The sequence below is a fragment of the Kwoniella newhampshirensis genome, chromosome 1, assembly GCF_039105145.1.
Source record: "Kwoniella newhampshirensis strain CBS 13917 chromosome 1, whole genome shotgun sequence".
NCBI classification, from domain to species: domain Eukaryota; kingdom Fungi; phylum Basidiomycota; class Tremellomycetes; order Tremellales; family Cryptococcaceae; genus Kwoniella; species Kwoniella newhampshirensis.
Window position 1 is genome coordinate 188,960 of NC_089955.1, and position 22,528 is coordinate 211,487.

Sequence of the window (22,528 nt, forward strand, 5' to 3'; positions counted from 1 at the left end):
TTCGCTCAATCCAGAGACTTTTACAGTGACTGCACTTGTCCCTTTGTGACCATATCAATGCATTCATCTATACCATCATTCTACTTGCTCTCAACAGCAACAAATTCGACCTCGACCAAGACGTCCTTGGGGAGTCTAGCGACTTCCACACAGCTCCTAGCGGGCTTGGTCTCGCCGAAGAACTCGGCGTAGATCTTGTTGAACGCGACGAAGTCGTCCATCGATTTGAGGAAGCAGGTGGTCTTGAGGACCTGGGATGGGGCGGAGGATGAGGCGGCGAGGACGGCGGAGATGTTCTTGAATACTTGAGTCTAGTGAGATATATCCGGAGGATGAGGGCGCGGCGACGAGGATAAGGAGTAGGAAGGGGAGAAAAGAGAAGCACGTCAGTGAAGGCCATCGGTGTTCATGCCGTTGTTGATGGTCTAGCTCACAGTCTGCTCCTCAATGCCTCCAGGAACGATGGTCATGCTGACCGGGTCTAAGGGGATGGCACCGGAAGCGTAGACGAGCTACTCATAATGGCTATCAGCTTGTTGCCTTGTTGCCTATGGAGGACTGTACAACGCTCTTAAGCTGAACCCACGCCGTTGTGCTTGACAGCCTGGACATAAGGTCCGATAGCGGCAGGAGCCTCTGTGAGGCATGATAGCGCATCAGCCCAAGGACATACGTTTGAGCTGCTAAAAGTGTGTGTATGTGGACACTTACTATCAGTAGCAACGACGGTGTAAGGAGAAGCCATTTTGAGTGTTTTCAAGGAAGTCGTGAAAGAGCGCTTGGGTCTAGGTCTAATCAGAGATGGAAGTGCTCGACGAGACGCTGTGAACATGTATGTTCGGGATTGGATGTGGTCGATACCAAAATTGGTGGAAGCAACCGAGTCGAGTGGTGAATACTACCTTTTGACCGCGGCCCAAGTTGGCCGACCAACTCCAGTGGTCGGAACGGGATCAAATCGGTTGAACACGACGAGTCGAACAGAGACAGTAGTGGACAGCCTGAATGAATGCATACAGTCGTATATATGTCTCCCTGTCTGGGATCGATCATGCAGGACCAGGGGCCAGACACAACGAACTCAACGTACCGGTCATGGTCATGCAGTTGAATGTGATGTCTCGCCTGAGCATTCTGCTTCGGACTCCTGAATTATGAACTCCGGTAGGCGAGACCTCCACTAAGCTAGTCCAAAGGCGTCAACGATATATATAGAGAGCACAGATACCCGATTTTTCTGTTCTCGTCTCCTCAGAACCATATAAGTAGTCCCACAAGAGACCGATCAGAATGGAACAATACAAGTATGTCACTCGGTGCCCATCTGAGCCAGCGCCCACCGCTGACATGTGGACAATCGTTTAGAGCCCTCGTCTTCGACTGTTATGGCGTAGGTCATCTCCGTTACTTGGCCACCTTGCGCCTCTCACACAGCGACCATGGCTGACAAGGTATCCGTCTGTACCACTCAGACTCTCATCGATTGGGAGAGAGGGATGTACGACAACCTTCAACCCATATTCGAGCAGAAGACATGTCCCGACCCAATCAAAGTGTTCACTCACCTCGGGGCTATCGAGAACAGGATCCAAGCAGAGGACAAGACCATGATTTATCCTGCTGTGTGAGTCTGAGCCGTCATATCTGATGATGTGGAGAGATGCTAATAAGGCGGAACAGGCTGAAGTCAGCGTATCAGAACTTGGCCGGTGAATTGCGGTTATGGGCAGATGACGGTAAGTGAATCGCAGCCTTTGACTCCCTTCTTCTTTCATACAGCCGACGCCGGACCCAATGACAGTCCCATACACATAATACCGAAAGACAGAAAGCTTATCCTCCATTCATCCAAATAGACGCAGCACAAGCCTTTGGTAGTTCCGTCGGCAGCTGGCCGGCATTCCCCGACTCGGGAGGAGCCCTGGGGAAACTTCACAAGCTGGGTCTCAAACTGATCATCCTCAGCAACGTCGACAACGAGAGCTTCTCCGAGTAGGTGATATTTCTCAATGTCCTCTAGCGCGTACTGTTTTGCAAAGTCGTGGAAAGTGCATGTCGGAATCGGACAGTGGGTGTCAGGCTGATGAGATTTGACTTTCAAGATCGAGGAAGAAGCTCGAGACTGGGTGGGGTCAGTTTGATGGTGTTTACACAGCGGAGAACAGTGAGTGCCGTGCTGAGAGCAACCGTCGTCGTGACGACTCGAGCTGAGATCTTCTCCCTCAAGTCGGTTCTTACAAGCCCGATCTGCGCAACTTCCAATACGCCCTTGAAGCTCTTGACCGAGACTTTGGCATCCAGCCTCATGAAGTGCTCAGCGTTGCCAACTCCAAATACCATGATATCGAACCGTGAGTTCTCGCTGGCACACATGCATCTGCGCGAGTGATACGATCTCGTAGAACTTTAGGCTGATGTATGTCTTGTCCAGAGCACACAAAATGGGCCTCAAGGCCGCTTGGATCAACCGAGCTGGTGCCATCATGGGTGTTCGCGGACGTGAGGGTGAAAAGGCCGATTGGACTTTTGACAACATGGCCGAATTTGCAGATGCGATGGAGAGGGACTTGTCAGATTAGACGATATCAGCAGTGTAGAGAAGCTAGCCATATAGAGTGTATGCGAGCACTTGGTACAATTGCAAACCTTCTTCGAAATTGATCTGTGGACGGCATAAACCTCGCAACGCATCATACAAGCTAAAGTGACATCACTCTCATATCCCTATACGAAGATACGATGTACACGTTTAGTCGAGCTCAATGACGTCCTCGTCATCCTTCTTGGCGGAAGAGGAAGCGGCGGCCTTCTTGTTGCCTCGGAGCTTTTGGGGGTAAGACTTGGGGGGGTTGGCGGTTCGGGTCTGGGCTCGGAGAAGGGCGGAAGCACGGGCGACAGCAAACTGGTGGGTGAAACGATGTGTCAGCATCGTATATCCATACGATTAACGTATTGCGCTCGGTTCTTTTCCATCAGTCTCAAAAGCACGAAATGATAAGGAGGAAGGGAAGAGAGATTTGCCCTGCCAGCACAAAATCACTCGACGTCTGGTGAAAACCTCGACGAGCCAAAGAAATGGTAGGGACTTTCCAAAGAAGATGGACAATGTGGCAGACCTAATACGCTCGGCCCTTCATATGGTCTCCCAAAGAGAGAATGTCCAGGGAGTTCTAACGCGGCTGCGGGGGTAGAGGGGCGTGGGGGTAGAGAATGAGGATATTGTGACGATAGATACAGATGCGACCATGCTTTCTCTCCCCTGCTTTGCATGTCGAATTGATAACCAGCCGAAGACCAAGCCCAAACGCCATTCCGTTGAGAAAACGTCCACTCACTGGTCGGAGGTCAGCTCGGTAACCCTTTCCGGCGGTCTCAGCAGCGGCGATCTTGTTAGCTCGTCGAGGACCGGTAGATCGCTTGAGAGCAACGTGAGATCGGGCAGAGGCGACCTATCACGACCACGAGCAAGTCTGTCAGCTGTGTATTCTTTCCCTTCCCGCAACTCCATTCTAGCCCTCTGCTGTTATTGACGTCGGTGTATGAATGGACAACACACCTGGTTGGGCTTGGCGTCGGCCTTGACCTTGGTGATGGTGACACCACCCTCAACGGAGGGGTAGATGTTGATCACCTTGGAGTTGGCGAGACCGGAGAACTTGTGAGCGGACTTGTTGAGGAGGTTTCCCTGACGACGTGAGGAGAAGGATCAGCATTTGACTTATACCTTTCTTTCCCGTAATTGTATTCCCTTCGTCCTCAAAGATAGCTTCCCCTCTGAGTCCTTCTCCTACCGGCCCACGTCTCCAACGTGTATCTCTCTAACGAAGTTTCCTCCGCCCACCTCTCGTGCCTTCTTCCTCGCTCTGTCTTTTCCAATGTTTCCACCAGTATCCCAACGTCCGACTCACCTTCTCCTTGGAGAAAACGGGACCGTGACCGCCCTTGACTTGGAACGAGTTCCACTTTCGGATGAGCAACCACTGGAGATCGGCGGACATTCTTGATGATGATTGGGATGAGTTGACCAATAAGGTGTATGAGGCTATTGTCTCATGCTATCTATCTGTCAGCCGTGCGGAGCTGTCGCTGCATCGGTCGTCTGGCAAGGAGTTATTTTGCTCGGTGAACCAGTAAAGGCAGCGGAAGACGGACCATCGTGGGAAAGCTGTGAAAGTGGCAACTTGGAAATCGCGTCGGCGTTAAGCTCGTCCGATATCCACGAACGTTCTCGTTGGTCCAGAACACGCCTGGAGTTCGCCGGCAAAACCTCTTTGTCATGAGCCGATGATGCACAACACACTTCGAAACGCTACGGTGCGTATGAGACGGACAGAGCTGAAACACAGCGGTTACCATGTGCTTCTCTTAGCGGTCGTCCCTTTGAAGGTGCGAATGGCGACCTCGTGAAAGGACCCGCTGTGCTGCCTTCCGCTCCTTTCAACAAACTGATCTCTGACATGTCTCAGCATATGAAAGTTCCTTTCATCCTCGTCCAGGTAACTGAATAACTTACGCGAGATATCCACGCCACAAAGGGAGACAGTCACATAGATGACTATTGATGCTGACGCTGCAGCATCATTGACGTTTGTCTCAACTTTTACATCACTTTGATGCGGCCTGTTGCCATCCCATATCAGTTGACGTCAAGCGACACGAGACTAAACCGGAGGCCTGCTCGTCCAGGCGATGTTTGACGATCTAACGCCAGCTGTAAAGTCGTACATCTTGCTACAGGTCAGGCTATTCCGTTCCCAAGTCAAGAGGTCCGATGCAGGCATTTTCGACGTCTTCAGCGATAGACAATCTTACATCTCACAGCCATATTACTCCCGGTGTTAGCACAATCACGGTCTCTGCCCTTTCATCGAGCGGTGCTCGTTCAGTTCTAATCATGTCCGCTGAAACCTTATCACCTATCGGGCCCACGGGCAAACCACATCCTGTGAGTATTGATCATTGACATATCCATCCAATGTCAGTCCCAGTGTGAGAAAGTCGGATAGCGTGTCTTAATTTACCTGACTAGCGAATTGTCTCGACGCAACTGTTATGCTTAAAGTGCACGAGCTGCGCTGATTTTCATAACAATCCCCTTCTCTTACACCTCAGGATTCACCTTACCCCCGATCTCCTCGATGTCTTACTCCATACCCTCACCAGGTCTTCTTTTCAGATACCCACTCGCCTAATCCGAGAGATCGCCTCTTCAGCCGTTCTCGCGACAGAGCTGGACTCGCAACAGTGTCGCTGAGACGTGCAGGTCAATGGAATGAGGAGACAACAACGGTGAGCATTGTACGAAAATCTCGACAAGCAGTCTCTCTCAATCCTCGATCTTCCAACCTGCTGATGGACCTACTGACAATTCGCTCCTCTGCGAATGTGCAGACGACCTCCATGGTAATGCCGATCACGCCCAGACCTCGTCCCGTTTCAGGTATAGGCCGCCAGCAGATCACACCCAAAGTCACACCTTGTTCATCTTTCCTCCCCCTCTCGCTCCGAATGTCAACCTTGCGATCGCCCACGGACCATCAGCCCAAGCTCTCTTTGTCACCTGTGCGACGACTTGTCTCTCGGCCGGTCATTAAGGTAGTTGCTGAATCCAAATCCTCATCGCGCCGTCTACATCGACCGGAACCGATGATCGTTCCGCGACTAAGTCTTAGTCCAGGATCTCTGCACTCTTGCACCCCTAAACTATCCTCGAAACATTCAAGTCCGTCAAGAGATGCTGGAAGTAGTGTTTCTGTCTCAGCTCTCCTTAGCATTCCCACCAGTCGCTTGAGCATGTCGAAAAGTGAGCGCGAAGGCGAAGATAAGGTCAACGGCGGGAATGGAGAAGAAATCCATCCTGGCACTGACAACGAGAGTGCAACATTGCCAATTTGTCCTCATCCTAGTGGTGGGAGAACAGCTTTGCCTTTCACATCGAAGCGAGTTGGCAGAAAAAGGAGTGAAGCTGTACATGGGATGCCGAAGTATGGAAATGGAGGTTTAGCATTGGACAGGATTCCCGCGAATCAGGTCTCCATGCTGGGTGCGGACAAGTCGGCTGGTCTGGGCTGAGTTCGATCTACCATATGGTTCACGACTAAAAAAGAAAGTGTAAGCCTAGCATGTATACTCGACATGCTACATGTACAGTATCCTTGTGATATCGAGATGGAGCCGACGTCTCTTCCTTGATTGTTGGTGGTTTGAGCTGTGGGTGTGCCTGATCCCCTCCTGTTTCTTTTTTAGCCTTTGCGGATGACACGTTGGTCCCCGATATCAGGCTGACGAAGCCAACGCGCCGACCCCCGCTGTCCCTCCTCTCTGTTCATTGAGTGAGTGGATGTCATTACCTTCATGCTCAACACCATAACTCTGTCTCTATACGTATACGCCCCATCAATCCCTCCTCTGCTCAGCTCAACGCTCTCCGACAGGCATACTCTTTCTCTCTTTACACGTTCACTCTCTCGCCTTGGATAAGACCCGACACGAGCAAGAGGTATTCCAAACAAGATGGTATGTCACCATCCGCCCCTCTCGTTCTTCATGTCCAGCTCAACGTGCTTGCTTCCTGTGCTGATGAGGGATCGGCTTGATGTCTTTGTAGCCGATGTTACTCGACATCACGGTATGTACTGTCTATTCCTTCCAACCTTGTGCTCGTAGTATGCTCCAAGCTGACTGGCACCCAATGCGATAGCGTAAACTCCTCGCTCGGTCGGACCGTGTCAAATCAGTCGACTTTCACCCAACTGAACCCCATGTCATCTGCGGTTTATAGTCAGTCCACTCTGTCTCCTCCATGCTTCCTTATCCAGAAGCATTTCCCAATGACTGCTTGCTGATGCGACGCGCTTGTTGTAGTAATGGTCAAGTCAAGATATGGAACTACGAGACTCAAACGGATTTGAAGACCTTTGAGATTTCAGATGTACCTGTCCGATGCGTTCGTTACATCGCGAGGAAGAACTGGGTACGTCAACGTATCTTCATTCGATTGTCTTGATCCCGATTCCATGCGTAACATGCTGAAGGTATGACTCGTACTGACTGTGTATCACCTTCCAGTTCGTGTCCGGATCAGACGACTTTCAACTTCGTGTCTACAATATCTCCACTGGCGAGAAGATCACCTCCTTTGAAGCTCATCCCGACTACATAAGATGTTTGACGGTCCACCCTACGCTCAGCTTGGTCTTGACTGGAAGTGACGATATGACTATAAAATGTTGGGATTGGGAAAAAGGTTGGCGATGTGTCCAGGTATGTTGCGACCTGCCCTACCTCGCTGTACATCGAGGATCTGACACTCCCTGTACCTTCACAGATCTTCGAAGGTCACACCCATTATATCATGGCTTTGGCCGTCAACCCCAAAGACCCTCAAACATTCGCCTCGGCATGTCTGGATCACACCGTCAAAGTCTGGTCATTGGGAAATCCCGTTCCTAACTTCAGTCTCGAGGCGCACGAAAAAGGTGTCAACTATGTGGACTACTACCACGGTGGTGACAGACCATATCTTGTGACCACCGGTGATGATCGGTGAGTGTCGGCTCGAACAGTCTCCCACAACCAGCAGCTCGCCTGAAATGGTATGGGAAAGACTTTGTACTGATGTACCCATAGTCTCGTCAAAATCTGGGACTACCATTCCAAATCATGTGTGCAAACACTCGAATCTCACACCGCCAATGTCTCGTTCGCAATCTTCCACCCCTCTCTCCCCATTATCTTGTCCGGCTCGGAAGATGGTACGATCAAGATCTGGCACTCTTCCACATACCGACTAGAGAACACGCTTAGCTATGGCTTGGAGAGAGCTTGGTGTGTTGCCTACAAGAGATCAGGAAATGAAGTGGCTGTTGGTTTCGACGAGGGCGCTGTCGTGATCAAGGTGAGCGAATGTGACAGCTGCATTTGATGAAACGAGGCTGACTTGACGATCTATAGCTTGGACGAGACGAGCCTTCCGTATCAATGGACGCGTCCGGAAAGATCGTTTATGCTAAAAACACTGAGATCCTGACGGCTAATGTGTCCAACATCGGTACTGATGGTGAATGCCGCCAGGTATGCGCCGCTTTGATGCAAGCTGACTCCGCTTTCGACGCAGGTGAAGCCGTGGAAGACGGTCAGAGATTATCGGTCCCGCTTCGGGATCTCGGTACTACCGAAGTCTACCCTCAGAGTTTGCAGCACAGTCCCAATGGAAGGTGAGTGGAGCGCAACAGTTTGCTGGTGTATTGAGATTGACTGAACTAACGATACTCTCAGATTTGTCACTGTCTGCGGCGATGGCGAATACATCATCTACACGTCCCTCGCTTGGCGAAACAAGGCTTTCGGCAGCGGTACATCATTCGCATGGGCAACGGACTCTAACACGTACGCTGTGCAAGAGGGCAAGTCGAAGATTCGGGTATACCGAAGCTTCAAGGAACGTCCCGGATTGATCAAGTCGGCCGGAAATTGGGCCGTTGAGGGTATCCACGGTGGTACATTGCTCGCAGCCAGAGGAAACGGATTCGTCATGTTCTGGGACTGGGAGACTGGATCTGTGGTGCGAAGAATTGAGGTGGATGCGACTAACGTGTCTTGGTCTGCTACCGGCAATCTTGTGGCTATCACCGCGGAAGACTCGTTTTACATCCTTCGCTTCGACCGGGATGCGTACAACGCTAGGGTCGACAGTGGTGAGATCATTGGAGACGAGGGTGTGGAGGAGGCTTTCGATGTCATTGCGGAGATCTCAGAGACGTGAGCCAGATCTGCAGAGTGATGATTGAAGCTTGTTGCTCATACCTATGGCTTCTCAGCGTCAAGACTGCCAAATGGATTGGTGACTGCTTCATCTACACAAATTCAAGTAATAGGCTCAACTACCTCGTCGGAGACCAAGCGCACGTCATCAACCACTTCGACCAGTGAGTAATGCTAATTCTCAACCTGAGACGCAACCAAGCTAAGATCTTGCACTTAGGGGAATCTACCTTCTCGGCTACCTGCCAACCCATAACCGAATTTATGTCGCGGACAAGGACATGAACATCTTCAGCTATGCCTTGTCCCTCACCGTCGTCGAATATCAGACCGCCATTCTCCGAGGAGATTTGGAAGGTGCAGAGGCGATTTTGCCGAGCGTACCCGCGGATCAACGGAACAGGATTGCGAGATTCCTCGAGGCTCAAGGTAAATACAGATCGCGCTTTATAGCATAGTCTGCGCACTAATTGTCTTGCATTTCCCCAGATCTTAAAGAACTCGCCCTCAGCGTCTCGACTGATCCTGATCACCGATTTGACCTTGCCATCTCCCTTAACGATCTTGAGACAGCTCTGTCGCTTGTCCGCGCCGCTCCCGAGGCTGGCTCTCAAGCCAAATGGAAGGTTGTCGGTGACAAGGCGCTGTCGGCTTGGCAAATGGATCTGGCTCAAGAGTCATTTGAGAAGGCTGGAGATCTCCCAGCTTTACTGTTGCTGTTCACCAGTCTGTCGGACCGTGCCGGGCTGGAGCGACTCGCTGTTCTTGCCAAAGAGAAGGGACAAACCAACATTGCCTTCGCTTCATATCTTCAACTAGGAGACTCGGCATCCTGTGTTCACCTCCTTACCGCAACTGGTCGATTACCGGAAGCAGCACTCTTCGCCAGATCATATGCTCCATCTTCATCAGAAATGGGGATTGCGGTCAAATCTTGGAAGAAGTCACTGGAAGATGAGGGGAGGAACAAGGTTGCCAGGGTCATTGCTGATCCTGATGAGGACAGAGAGCTGTTTAACTTTGGCGAAGGTGACGGGGAAGGTAGTGGTGTGATGGTCGAGCGAGAGGACGAGGATGTTCCCATGGCCTCGAATGGACCGCAAGAGGTTGCCGAGGGTATGGTGGACAAAGCAACAGAGAAAGTGGAAGGCTTGGTAGATAAGGTGAAGGAGTTGACAGTGGGAGGTGGCGAAGAGACTGGGGCGAATGGTGAACAAGCCGAGGGTGAGTTGGCATAGCTCTCTCGAGGAGGACATTAGAAATGACGACAGTCTTACTTGTCAGCCCCCCCAGTACTTGCCCCGCCGGTAGAATCTACATCCGCAGACCAACCTGAACCCGAAGCCGACGCAGCCCTTCCCGCACCATCATCTGCACCAAAAGGCAAGAAGGGGAAAAAGAAGTAGTATGTGCGTTGAGAAAGGCGGATAGGGATTGCTCTATAGATTGAGGTGAGGGTGCGAGACAGGATTTGGGTCGGATCTGAAAAGAAAACCAGGTTGTTGATATGACATGATTGCATGAACGATTACTTTTGCTCATTTGACGCAAAGAACAGGTGTCCTTATGCTGGACTCCCGCCGTGCATCTAGATCCATCCGAGTCGTACCGTCACCCGCCAGCTAAGCTAATGAGATCTAGACGATGCCACGTGAAAACAAGGAGGGCTGCGCAATAATCTGACATGCATTTCGTCAAGTTCTACCAATCTGCTCCTTCCCACTGCTACTCTTCCATCGTTATATCCTCACCTCCAGCAGGTGCGCCCGCTGGAGCCTGTTCGCTCCCTGGTGCAGTCTGGCCGGCCTCCACACCTTCCTCAGCAGCGACAGGGGTCTCTTCCGCGGGTCCATCTTCAGGTTCACCTCTACTCCTTCTCCACGCTCGCAATAACCCATCAACGCCTTCGTTCTCCCAGACTCGGAAATTCCCTCTCTGGGCAGCTGAGGAGATACCGAGATCTTCGATGGATGAGTCCGAAGGACCGATGATGGCCATGGAGGTGTTGGCGATGGAGAGATGTTTGTCTTGTTGCAGAGTGTCGTGAAGGGCTGAGAGACCGTGGTTGATGAGTTCGGGGAGGGAGGCTGCAGAAGAATGAGTAGGATAGTCAGCAACGGTTCTGTTATCCCGAACATAATATTAGACTTGTGCTGAGAGTTTTCTTCCCGGGCCAACATAATATGTGCGATTGGTGTTGGTCCTTGGACACTGGTGTGGGTCCGGATGGAGGTTGGATCACTCACCATGCTCAAAGGAATCAAAGTTCTTCTCCAAATATGTCTTGGCGCTCTGATTCCTCGCCCCGATCGAATGAGCATAATACTCGAATCCAGTACCCGCTGGAGAGAACTCGAAGAGATGAGGGCCAGTCTCCTGCCAGATAGCATCCAGTAAGCTTGCTTTCTGGCTTCACGTTGTAAATATGATATGAAAGCTTACATCTTGGCCAATGACGAGGAAGCCGACACCATATGGTCTGCGACCGTACTCCTGAGTGTTCGTTTGAGCTCCTATAAGAATCGGTGACACATCGTTAGCGTGGCCACTGCCAAAGAGATGGAGCAGCTCACGGTCCGCAATACTTTGCACGATTCGAGCGACGGGAATCGCTCGTCCATAAGTCATCCGCGATCGCATAGCTTGTTGTCGCATGAAGTTGCTAGATAGCGGGTTCACGGCGTCAGCTAAGAGATGGGATGACCTATCGTTGGCTAACTCACCTCAATACTCTCGCATCACTCGTCAGGCCAGCAATAGCGACACCGACATGATCATCGATCCGAATCAACTTCTTCTGGTAAGTAGCCAGTTCACCGGTGGACCGCTGAAAGGGAAGATAGGTACGTCAGCATGCGTTCCCCACCGAGTGTCGTCGTTGCAGATACATATGAAGTCGGAGTGATCGCACACCCACCTTCAACGTGAGGAGGACCGCATGTGTAGCTGATCGAAGACCTATAGCTGCTGAACCTTGCTTGACAGCTTCGAGGGCGTATTCGACCTGGAAAAGCTTCCCTTGCGGGGACTGCAGAGGAGATGAGCTTGTGAGTCTCACTGCATAAGATTCCGGCCAGCTCACGAATGTAGTGTTGTCTGAGTCATAAGAGTTCCGGAACTGCGAGGGAGAAGCAGGTCAGCGTTGTCTGCCCTATACTCAGCAGAAGGTCGGAGGAGACGCACCATGATAGAGGACGATGGAAAATTGGAGGTGTTATGAGAACGCTTGCTGTCGCTCGTCGATTTGCGGGAGGGGCAGCAGGAGCAGAAGAGGGGAGCTGTAAGTATGATCGCGTCTCGATGTAAAGGTCGATGGAAAGAAAGCGACGAGTAGTTGGTCCAAGTCAAAGATGACACCGCGCGTCGCTCACTGAATCGTTGCTCGTTGCGCGGTGCCCCTCTCACTGAGAAAGAATTAAATCTGATCCTTTTCTGCCTGTTTATCCCAATCTCATAGCAGCCCCATTCAGGTCACGTGGTACATGTTCAAGATTTCCGAAGTTGTAACATACAGTTGCTTCATGCTACTTGTTTTGATCCGATTCATCAATCTGTCATCGCTTCCTACAAACCTATATCGAAGATATACACGATGAGACCTTTAACGGAGGAAGAGACCAAAGCGGTCTTCGAGAGTGAGCCGTTGGACTCTCCGATGGCAGAGCGTAATATAGCTGACATCCCTCCACAGAGCTGGCCAACTATATCGGCAAGAACCTCGTCCACCTCATCGACCGAGATGAAGACGACGCCTACTGCTTCAGACTGCACAAAGACCGGTGAGCTCGCATCTTCTTGTATACAGACAACGCTGGAAGGGATGCTGAACAGTCGTCCTTCGTGTTCAGTGTATACTACCTCCCTCTTCCCATGCTCCATCTCGCTACTTCTGTCGCTCGACCGAATCTCGTTTCCCTCGGTACATGTTTCGGTAAATTCTCAAAGTCAGGAAAGTTCAAGCTTGGTATAACATGTTTGGACTGGCTGGCAAAGTACGCAAAGTACAAGGTGAGTCAGCAATTTCTTCTCCGATCTGGAACGTATCATCTTGGTTGGAACGAAGGACGCAAATAAGTACTGATCGTTGAATCTGTGCTAATCTCAGGTCTGGATCAAACCTTCTGGAGAATTGCCTTTCCTTTACGGTAACCACGTTGCGAAAGCGCACATGGGCAGAATAACGGAAGATACACCGGAACATCAGGGTGTGGTGGTGTTCAACATGGGTGATGTGCCATTAGTGAGTATCTTTGTCGTTTGATTAACAGGTGTATAAAGCTTCCGAACCCTGCCATTACCACCCATTTCCATCGTTATCTATAGACCGCAGTCGGATGTGTATAGCCATCATACTCGTTCTCCCGGAACTACGGGCAAAGGACAGTCGCTGACCCTGCTTGTCTTTAGGGATTTGGCGTTACAGCTCGATCGACGCTCGATACGAGAAAACTCGACCCAACAGGTATCATCGTCTTTCACCAAGCTGACGTCGGAGAGTTCTTACGTGACGAGGATACAATGTTCTAGGGGGGAAGACGACGGAAGCCAGGACGAGGCGAAGCAGGGAAGAGCTTTCTTTTTTCGGGTTGATCCTAGATCAATATTACACGATCATGTATGTATAATGTAGCGGGATACCAGCGAGACACGCTTCTGTTACGACGTCGAACTTCAGTAATCAGCAGCGGAGTTAGCACCGAAACAATGCTTGAAATTTTTGATGCGGCTCGGACGAGGTTGTGAGAGAGCGAGATATGGAAGCGAGCCAAGCCTTGCTCCGTGTGTCGAATACCGAGTCGAGGAAATTAGTAAAATACTGGTCGTGTTTTCTATTGAAGCGATGTCCGACTGTTGATGCGCGCTCAGAATCGACGATCTCTTCTCTTGACATTGTTGGAATAATGGATGCATGGATACAACTGAGGTTCAATCCTGCTAGACCGCCTTCTGCCTGGAGCCGTATCACTCGAGACCACCAGTCCACCAGTGCTCATTGGAGAGTTCGCCGGTTTTCGTTCCTCCCCCAACACATCCACAGGCAACCGGCCGAGCCGTGTGACTTCGGTGGAAGAGGCGACGCAGGGGCGGACATTTCTGCGTCCTTTCCGCTGTTATGTCAATGTGTGTTTCGAAGAGTGTAGCGGTCAGTGAATTCCGTCATCTGCTCTCAGATATTCAGACGATGGTAGGAAAAACACCAAGAGGGAACACATCGTTAGGGAAATTGAAACTGTTTCTCAGATCAATTCAATTTGTCACCGTCACTGTCGATCAATTTGGGGTATTTACCCTCAGCGCCTCCTTTGCGTTTGATTTTTCTCCTCGACAGTCACCCTGTGCTGTCAACCAACAACGAGAGATAGTCTTCGAGACATGCTCGAACAGCCAGAGGGATCTGAGAAGTAACAAGCGATGCCTGCCAAGCTGCGATCGAGATTTCTCGTGACCGACTCCTCTCCGGTTCGATTTTGGCGACTTCCTTTAACAAAGAGCATCTTTGGCCTGTCTGAGAAATGTCACTTGACACCGTGCAGAGCAACAGTCTTCTGAATTTGATCATTACAGCCCAGCGGTACATGGTGCCAATCGCACCTTCGCCTATCCGCCACTTGGTTCAGGCAGACTATGAAATTGCCACAATCGAGATGACGGGTGGATGAAGCTTTTATCATCTTGTCGGTTCTACCGATCCCAGCTCGGCGGGCACCATCTACCCTGTCCTGATGGCAGACCCCAAGAGAGGTCCATGGATCATCAGAGCACGCACACGCCAATGACCGCTGCCCGCAGCGACCGTCGGATCAATGATGCCGGTGCGGGGCCAAATTTCTCTTACCAGCTACGCCGGTGATCGTAGCGACTTGAATGGCTGACCAGCCTTGTCTTCCGCCCAGGCCACACTACCGAATAGCTTCCGGTCGTTGCAGGCCCTCTTACACCCTACCCTATCTTCGCGAGACGACCGCTTTGCATTTCCTGTCCGTGCTGACGTGTTGCAGCCCGAAGTTGTTTTACCTCATCCTCAGCAGCCACATTTTTCAGGTCGATCCATGGGATTACGGCATCAATCGTTGCATTCCCCCAAGTGTAAAACCTTCCACGGTCACTCATTGGTCGAGCCATCTTTGGTTGGTGGTATGGCGAGAAAGCCCCTGTCGATCCAAACCACTCAGACACCATGGATGACGCGATGCACAACCCAGATATCGGCTTATCGTAGCACCATCTCGTTCATCACGAACAAGCATCAATTCGATGTGACTTTCTCGCGGTGAGTGATGGGTGAGGATCCCAGTAGACTGTTTCAATCACGCTCACCGAACACGAAAAGCTATTCCTCCGGTGGCAATCGCGAATGCCGTAATCAAGATACAGTAGATCGTCAACGATAACGCCTCTTGGCCTAATGCGTGTGTTGTCTAATCGAGGACACACTGTTTTGGTCCGTCCAACAATTGACATCCTTGCTCTAAGAAGCATTAGTCTGTATCTTTCGAGGGTCGGCAAGAAGGGTCTTATCTGAGCAGGGGACGACTTGAGACACATCTCGCTAATTTCTTGGGACTGCTGTAGCTCAGCCTACTCCGACTGCCCACTTCGAGATGACCGGTGACAAACCGCAGATCGTGATTGGGATGTACGAGGAAGACTTTCTGATTATTCATCGCACTCGTCTTCCCATTTATAAGACGCCATCGTCTCTGGAGAAGACTGTGCGCGTTGCTCAACCCACTGTAGCATTCGTGAAAACATCATATTGTTGTCGAAACGAAAGAAACGTCAATCACAAAGTAACACTCGCACCCCTGTCGATCCATTGCCGTATCCTGAACGCCTCACCGACGACCCACGCCAGTGGTTGAGACGCACGATATAACGTGACCCCCCTACTTATGAGACGCCCCCAATCATGAGACACTCCAGCCAAATTTGATATCGTCAAAAGTTTGCAGGCTCATTGTTCATGCATCAATAGAGCTGCAGACCTCAGATCCATGCATTGTGCTCTCCAGGCCAAAGGCTATCTGACAGTGCCACTTTTGAATGCATTTTGCAACTCCTTCTGTTGAGTGTCTCATAATTGGGGGCGTCTCATAAATAGGGGGGTCACGTTACCCACAGATCAGTATGTATAAATCTGCCTCTTCCGGTCCGGTGGTTGGCGTACAGTATGTATGTATGGCTGGTGATCACACCGAGTATGTAGAGTACGGCGTGGCGGATCTCGGTATCGCAAGCATTCAAAGCGAATACCACGATTGGAACCCATGCACGACGTACCTGATAGAACACTGTCGATCTCCCGCTAGACACACACACAGGCTCCTGATCTTCCATTTTCATCTCGAACACACCTCTAGGCTCGTCCTCATCTTCCATTCAATAATGGCATCTGAAATCGGTCACGATTAGACTACTACTACGTTATCACTTCGTTTCACAGTATCACGGTATAAACTACAGTCAGACAACGTTATTTACGACACGACCCGACATGACATGACATGACACCTGGTCATATCAGCACTCTGTAAGGTTTACAGTTCACGCGTCTTTTCTCGCTTTTGCTTCCTTCGGCCAAAGGTCTTGTTTCCAGGACGGTAGGTAGGATCATTCTATTCATGTGCACCTGTGCTAGCCAGCCGGTGCGACGACGACGAACCAGAAATAGTGTTTCCATTGGCAGTTTCTGCTTAGGTTCGGTGATCAATTGCGTAGCGTGATTTTGTCTTTTAATTTGATGCAGCACATGTCGGTGCCGTCTGACCTTTTTCCTGAGTGGAAGAGTCTCCCATGACATCAACAATCGTTCCTACATTCCTACAGTATCAGACGAAAGGTATGCCCGGAATGGGGATGTGATGCGCCAAAAGATAAAACCATGCCTCGGCAACCTTGTCCGCAATTGAGATCCGGAATAGGAATGGGGCCAAAGACCAAAAGACCCGGAGATGATACCGAGAGGTCCGTTGTTGGGACCCATGAGGGCCACCACCCATATTGGTTCTGTGGTCAGGAATTACTTTCCAGGAGAGAGAGAAAGAGAGATATAGATGGCGTCGCCCATTGAGCAAGTACGGTAGATCAATGTCCGGGACCTCGTTCCTTGGTCTGGAAAAGAGCCTTAACTGGAATACGATGATGATGACCAGGACACTGAAAAGTTACAAGGTTTTGGATGTCTCACAGTTCGGACATATCATCCCAAAAACAACCTGCTTTGGCACCTTATTCTGGTTTTTGTTTCCTTTTCTGCTTGTGACCTAATAGACACTTGCATGATGCCGGCAATCAGGGGAGTCAGGAAAGCGCAAGCGGACAACGGCATGAATGCTATCATCTTGCATATCCTCTCCACTGTTTATTGTCTTTAGACTTTTTGAATCCGCCGCGAAGCACATCGAGGCGGCCAGAAGAGGGGCATTTCTACGCTATCTAGACAACATGAATAACGAGAACATATCGCTGAATGGCGATACATCCTGTCGACAAAGAGGCCTCTACGTGTAGGAACTGGCTTGGTCTCCAGATGATATTGAAAGTGTATATGAATATGAATATGAATATGACCACACATCAAACTGATCATAACAGTTGGCTTATATCATCTACCTCGTCGTTCCAACTTTAATACCTTGACCATCGTAACGCCGCCCAGATTGAGAGGATCGTCAACTGTCCCAGCACAACAGTAATCGACATATGACCCATCGGACGGGAGACACTTTGCCCGGGGCGTTTGGCTTTCTCGTTACTGTGTTTTGTTCGATCAATCAATCCAGCAAATCTGGGACCTCTCAATGAACGTGCCAAGCTAGCGTCCTGTCCCCGATATTTAACACGGTCGCCCTGTCTCGGCAACGGTGCGCGCCCATACCTTCCATCATTGTTTCGACTCTCAAGTCGAACTCCTTTTCGCAACAGACTCACCAACTTGTTCACGCTCCTTCACAATACACAACTTCGGACTCGCGAAATCGGTATCGGAACTGAGCGGTCCCTTGGAACTCAAGACGCACAATTAGCTCTTTCTTCGCCCTCTGCCCTCTCACCTCCCACCCTCGATTAGACAGAAAAACCGGTTTCACCACCGTTCTTTTGCCCTTAAACAACAATAAACACCTTGTGCTCTCGCGACTCACCAACTCACCGGCATACATCCTCCGACTCCCTGGTCTAACGTCTGCATCGTCATCAACATCTCTCACCAGCTGAGACACCAGCAGACACAGCAAGAAAAAAACCCATCATAGCTAGACCGCCCAAACAATCGTTCTTTCGCCTTCAATAATCATAGTTCGCAACTGCGACCTGCAAGAACATCTTTCCCGGTTGCTACGCACGACTTTATTACCACTAGACCGTTATTCTTCATCCTTGACCCATTCACATCCGACACTACCGGTCGACATCGGATTGTTTATTCTTCCGAGTGTTTATGCGTTCTTGCGGATTGACGCATGATTCCGACGAACACTCGCACGAAGACGCAACACGTAACTTCGAATAGGTTGGCGACCCACAATCACGTCTGGGGCCAAAGAAGATAAACATCATTGCCTTCATCGACATCATCATCATTCGGCTGCTCAGCGGCACCTAGCTACCCTTTTCTTTTCTTTTCTCACAAGAGCTGCGCAATACGCAAAACGTAGACCACGAACGCACAGACATACATATCCTCTTCCCTTGGGTGTGGTCGACCAAATATGTACGGATCGCTCGCATCTCCCAACTCGAAATCATATTCAGAAAAACCTCATCTACCTCTGTCTCAAGGACACGGACAAGGACCCAGTGTGGAACATCCTCGACGCGCATTCTCACTCCCGATCATGAAGATCAAGATGCCCTTCAGTGGATCCAGTCAATCATCAGCTTCTTCTTCATCGTCCTCGTCGGCGAAATATGGTCTGGGTCTGGGTATCAGCGGTGGCTCACCGTTGCTCCCTACGTTGCACGGATCACCCGGTCGATCTACCGCCCGACGATTCTCTTACAGTGTCAAAAACCGTGCAGCACATTACTCTTTCCCTCTGACTGTCGGGGGTCTTTTCACACTGGCAGTGTTTGTATTGGTCCGTCTTCGGGGTTCGTCGTCATCCGAAGTTGGAAGTTTCAACTCGCACGCTTCGGGAAAACTTCAGATCTACGGTCGAAGTCGGTTCTCCGATGAAGAACATCAACATCGAGTCCATCTACCTGATGGTGAGAGGGACAATGGGGTCTCCCTCTTGGTCATGGACGAAGAGGAATTGATAGCCGAAGACGATCTTTTCTGGGACAGTTATACGGATCCTGAACCCATGACTGAGGAGGAAAGACTCGCCGAAGAAGAGATGAAAGCGCACAAACAGGACGTGATTGAACACGACAAGAAACAATCTCTCCGAGCATTGGTGTGGTGGTTGGCCGAAGGCGGCATCATCCCTTCCACCTGGGAAGCACCGACAAAGGCTTATTTGAGGAAAGTGGGCGGTAGGGGAATGGAGAGGTTACTGGAGGATATCGATAGAGGAGAAGAAGATGAAGAGATCTTTGAGAATGGCTGGGCCGAATTTGCCAACAAACGGTACAAGATCGTCGTCTTTTCAAAGGTTTGTCTCTTTGCCGCATACATCTTAGGACGCATTTGCTGATGCCGTAACTTTTGTACAGACCCACTGCCCGTACTCGAAGAAAGCGAAGAAGATCCTCGGCGAATACAGACTCTCTCCTGCACCTTTCATCATTGAGTTGGACCAACGATGTGAGTGCCATCTCTACATCGTTTTCTGGATATGCTGACTCTGACACTTCTTCTTCAGCCGACATGGAACAACTTCAGACCCTTTTACAACGACTGACAGGTAGACGCACTGTGCCCAACGTTATCCTCGATTTCACTTCCATCGGCGGTTCGGACGATATCACTCTCTTCCACGCTGAAGGTGGTCTTCAACGACGATTCGAAGATATGGGCGTCGTTCCCGGCTCCAGAAGACGACGACCGGTCCTTCCTCCACCACCGCCCAAACCCGTTGTCGAAGAGACCAAGCCCGAAGCGCCCGTCGTCGAGCAACAACAAGAAGACAGCGAAGCTCCTGTGGCTGGTGTTCACGATGATTTCAAACGTGCTATCCCGGTCGTCGCTGCACCTCAAGCTGAAGAACAACTTCCCATTCCTGTCCTTGCCGAAACGCCTTTAATCAACACCGTGACGGAACCCGATTCAGAATCAGAACAGGCTCCTCCAGCGAAACGACAAAAGAGGAATGACAGTATCGAGCAAATTCGAAGGGAAATTGAAATGAAGCGAGCTCAAGCCAATACCAACGCAGATCGACTACATGCTCGAAGTCGAGAAGAGAGTAGAAAAGCAGCTCCTGGAATAGGATCGTTAGATACACCAACCGCTGCTCAGGTCAAGAGAGGTTCGAGAGGAAAAGTGCTGTTCTGAGTCAGGTTTTTGTTTGTGCTTGGGACTTGTTCGATTTGGATTTGGGATTCATGTTAGTTTCCTCTTCGTTTTTTTCTGGGATGGACTTGGTCTAGGGGGAAATACATATCAACGGCCTTTTTGTGTTGGACATTCCTTCTCTTATGTACATCTTGTAGATTATCATATATATATATATAAATTTACATATACGTACAATACAATGCTCATACAACACGAGAGCATGTATATCCTCATAACATGACACACGCCAATTTCACGATGTTGACGTGACGTCAAATGGACAGACAGAATGCCGTCAAGCTGGTGCTATTGCACCCTCTCGACAGTAGCGAACGAGTGATAAATCGAGGCGACACAGCTCCCCGCATTTTGATCGTTGTAAAGGTATAGATGAACGGTGCATATTGCATAATTAACGTCTTCGCGGACCCATCTACCATCTCGGTCTACCACCACCCCTGATCATCCTCAACAATCCACCTCGACGCAGAGCCAAGGCGGCTCCGAGACCGTAGACGATACCTCCGAGATGACCTGCCGAGTCGGTCCCAGAGTTGGGTCGAGCGAGAGCGGAATAGAAGTCCCACTGTACCCAGATCAGCTCGAGCAGAAGGAGACACGGAAGGTGGGCGAGGATTATGTACTATGATATACGATGTGAGGTGGCCAAACTCACAGCAAAAATACCGCTGATGGCGGCCCACACAGGCATAGGAATGATGAAGAACATCAGCACCGTACTTTGAGGGAACATAGCGCCGTAGAATGCTGCGGAGGCATAAAATGATCAGTACGGTTGATGCCAGTGACGCATCTGTTTCTGTTGTGCCAGATCGCACTCACAGAGACAAGCGTAGATTGCTCCTGAAGCACCCTCGCTACCCATCCATCTATCTTTCTTTAGTCGGTGATATGTGAGCGATGTGAGTGAGGAGAACACGCCCGCTACGTGAACAGGTCAGCTTATCGTTCAGGGCTAGAGTTGACGAACAAGTTAGCTGGACACACCTCCTAGATACAAGCCGAGGAAAGCGGACGATCCCATGATGCTGCACAATCCACATCTTCGTCAGCATCTGGCGCTTCGATCTTGATCGATGGCATGTTTATACACACCCTGCTGCTGCTGGTGCGAGGAAGTACAATCCTAAGCAGTTTACGAAAATGTGAGATCCGCTCATGTGGGAGAATGCGCTGGTGACAAGTGTCCATCTGTGTAAAGCCCCAGAACCACATCAGCGACACTCTGTTAGGCTACTCAATGATGTGGACTGAGGAGAGCGCTCCGCAGGAGAAGGGGAACATCACCCTACTCACACTCGACCTGAAAAGACGTTGATTTCGTTGAGGATAAAGTTCTTCTGCAGGAAGATGAATAACGACGGATCGCGGAACCGTTGCTGAGCGGAGTAGAGGGTCTTCAGCTTTTGTATCCCCAGTATGTAGGGTCTGGAAGCTTACAGCATTGCTGATAGCATACTGCCAGAGCAAGAATACTGCTCCGTTCAGCCCGATCAGACCGTAAACCTAAAAGGGACGTTGGTCAGTCTTATGCACCGATACCCAGATGGAGGCCGTGAAAAGAACGCACAAGAGTCATGGTCGGTACCCGATCCATTCTCCGCCTCAATCTCGTGAACCACCCTTGCTGTCCACCTCCATATCCACCGCCGCCACCGCTACTCGATCCTCTAGGGAAGTATGTCGATCGAATGAGGGTACGCCGAGATGTGGAGAATGCTCGATGGATCAGTTGCAGAGTTTGTGGCGATGATTGTGCCGGACGGGTATGCAGTGATCTGAGAACACTGTTGTAATTCATGGGGAGTCGACTGGGTCCAGCAATCGTCTGCGATCGAAAACATGGGGAGAAGAAGGAAGGGGGGACCGCTGAGAGAGGTCGAGACCGAGGAAGAGTGGCTTGAGCCAGACCTAAAGCTGCTCGCAGTGACATTGTGCAAGAGGGTCTCCTAGCTTTCAGCAGCTTGCCTCTGGGACTATCAGTCAAGGAGTAGTAGAAAAGGATGCAAGATATATAGAGACAAAAGTCAAAAGGCCAAGATGGACAGAGGATATGGTGACGAGTTGCCCGGTTGAACGGTGACCGGTTCAATCAGCAAACAAATATTCCTGGTCAGTTATTTTTTCGCGCTTTTATCCGAAAATGTTGACTTTGATGTAGGTCCACTGCGTTCAGTGATGTTCAAACCAGTGATACACGATTGGTATCTCACCATCCTGACCTCAGTAACGATCCGTATTACAAACCCCGCTCACAGCTCTCAGATAGATAGACGGTGCCGGCGAGGGAACATACCGAGT

The 22,528-nt window shown here is 50.4% G+C and overlaps 9 protein-coding genes across 9 annotated transcripts; 5 read left to right on the forward strand and 4 right to left on the reverse strand.

The window, feature by feature from the left end:
* Window positions 1-80: 80 nt before the first annotated feature.
* Window positions 81-745, reverse strand: IAR55_000079 (uncharacterized protein; the record flags this gene model as incomplete). The annotated part of the gene is made up of 4 exons (XM_066943217.1): window positions 81-311; window positions 435-512; window positions 587-636; window positions 712-745. 4 exons carry the CDS (start codon window positions 743-745, stop codon window positions 81-83), a joined length of 393 nt encoding a protein of 130 aa, XP_066805759.1.
* A 545-nt stretch (window positions 746-1,290) lies between these two features.
* IAR55_000080 (haloacid dehalogenase, type II) lies at window positions 1,291-2,579 on the forward strand (the record flags this gene model as incomplete). Its single annotated transcript, XM_066943218.1, has 8 exons — window positions 1,291-1,304; window positions 1,366-1,390; window positions 1,473-1,624; window positions 1,681-1,736; window positions 1,857-1,992; window positions 2,103-2,164; window positions 2,228-2,351; window positions 2,432-2,579. The coding sequence occupies 8 exons, from the start codon at window positions 1,291-1,293 to the stop codon at window positions 2,577-2,579; spliced, it is 717 nt and encodes a 238-aa protein (XP_066805760.1).
* A 170-nt stretch (window positions 2,580-2,749) lies between these two features.
* IAR55_000081 (uncharacterized protein) lies at window positions 2,750-3,998 on the reverse strand (the record flags this gene model as incomplete). Its single annotated transcript, XM_066943219.1, has 4 exons — window positions 2,750-2,902; window positions 3,336-3,449; window positions 3,557-3,685; window positions 3,909-3,998. The coding sequence occupies 4 exons, from the start codon at window positions 3,996-3,998 to the stop codon at window positions 2,750-2,752; spliced, it is 486 nt and encodes a 161-aa protein (XP_066805761.1).
* An 896-nt stretch (window positions 3,999-4,894) lies between these two features.
* IAR55_000082 (uncharacterized protein) lies at window positions 4,895-6,072 on the forward strand (the record flags this gene model as incomplete). Its single annotated transcript, XM_066943220.1, has 3 exons — window positions 4,895-4,945; window positions 5,113-5,289; window positions 5,392-6,072. 3 exons carry the CDS (start codon window positions 4,895-4,897, stop codon window positions 6,070-6,072), a joined length of 909 nt encoding a protein of 302 aa, XP_066805762.1.
* Window positions 6,073-6,513: 441 nt separating this feature from the next.
* Window positions 6,514-10,169, forward strand: IAR55_000083 (uncharacterized protein; the record flags this gene model as incomplete). The annotated part of the gene is made up of 14 exons (XM_066943221.1): window positions 6,514-6,516; window positions 6,608-6,628; window positions 6,701-6,780; window positions 6,865-6,973; window positions 7,069-7,263; window positions 7,328-7,545; window positions 7,630-7,897; window positions 7,954-8,059; window positions 8,117-8,216; window positions 8,278-8,760; window positions 8,820-8,927; window positions 8,984-9,192; window positions 9,253-9,987; window positions 10,048-10,169. 14 exons carry the CDS (start codon window positions 6,514-6,516, stop codon window positions 10,167-10,169), a joined length of 2,757 nt encoding a protein of 918 aa, XP_066805763.1.
* A 319-nt stretch (window positions 10,170-10,488) lies between these two features.
* On the reverse strand, window positions 10,489-11,949 carry IAR55_000084 (uncharacterized protein; the record flags this gene model as incomplete). Its single annotated transcript, XM_066943222.1, has 8 exons — window positions 10,489-10,850; window positions 11,010-11,139; window positions 11,206-11,276; window positions 11,337-11,425; window positions 11,487-11,590; window positions 11,681-11,791; window positions 11,846-11,881; window positions 11,947-11,949. The coding sequence occupies 8 exons, from the start codon at window positions 11,947-11,949 to the stop codon at window positions 10,489-10,491; spliced, it is 906 nt and encodes a 301-aa protein (XP_066805764.1).
* A 406-nt stretch (window positions 11,950-12,355) lies between these two features.
* Window positions 12,356-13,290, forward strand: IAR55_000085 (uncharacterized protein; the record flags this gene model as incomplete). The annotated part of the gene is made up of 5 exons (XM_066943223.1): window positions 12,356-12,398; window positions 12,455-12,542; window positions 12,612-12,771; window positions 12,869-13,003; window positions 13,171-13,290. The coding sequence occupies 5 exons, from the start codon at window positions 12,356-12,358 to the stop codon at window positions 13,288-13,290; spliced, it is 546 nt and encodes a 181-aa protein (XP_066805765.1).
* A 5,183-nt stretch (window positions 13,291-18,473) lies between these two features.
* Window positions 18,474-20,203, forward strand: IAR55_000086 (glutaredoxin; the record flags this gene model as incomplete). Its single annotated transcript, XM_066943224.1, has 3 exons — window positions 18,474-19,361; window positions 19,423-19,513; window positions 19,572-20,203. The coding sequence occupies 3 exons, from the start codon at window positions 18,474-18,476 to the stop codon at window positions 20,201-20,203; spliced, it is 1,611 nt and encodes a 536-aa protein (XP_066805766.1).
* Window positions 20,204-20,639: 436 nt separating this feature from the next.
* IAR55_000087 (uncharacterized protein) lies at window positions 20,640-22,160 on the reverse strand (the record flags this gene model as incomplete). Its single annotated transcript, XM_066943225.1, has 8 exons — window positions 20,640-20,792; window positions 20,883-20,974; window positions 21,050-21,151; window positions 21,215-21,255; window positions 21,323-21,418; window positions 21,524-21,606; window positions 21,668-21,733; window positions 21,798-22,160. The coding sequence occupies 8 exons, from the start codon at window positions 22,158-22,160 to the stop codon at window positions 20,640-20,642; spliced, it is 996 nt and encodes a 331-aa protein (XP_066805767.1).
* Between the last annotated feature and the right edge of the window lie 368 nt (window positions 22,161-22,528).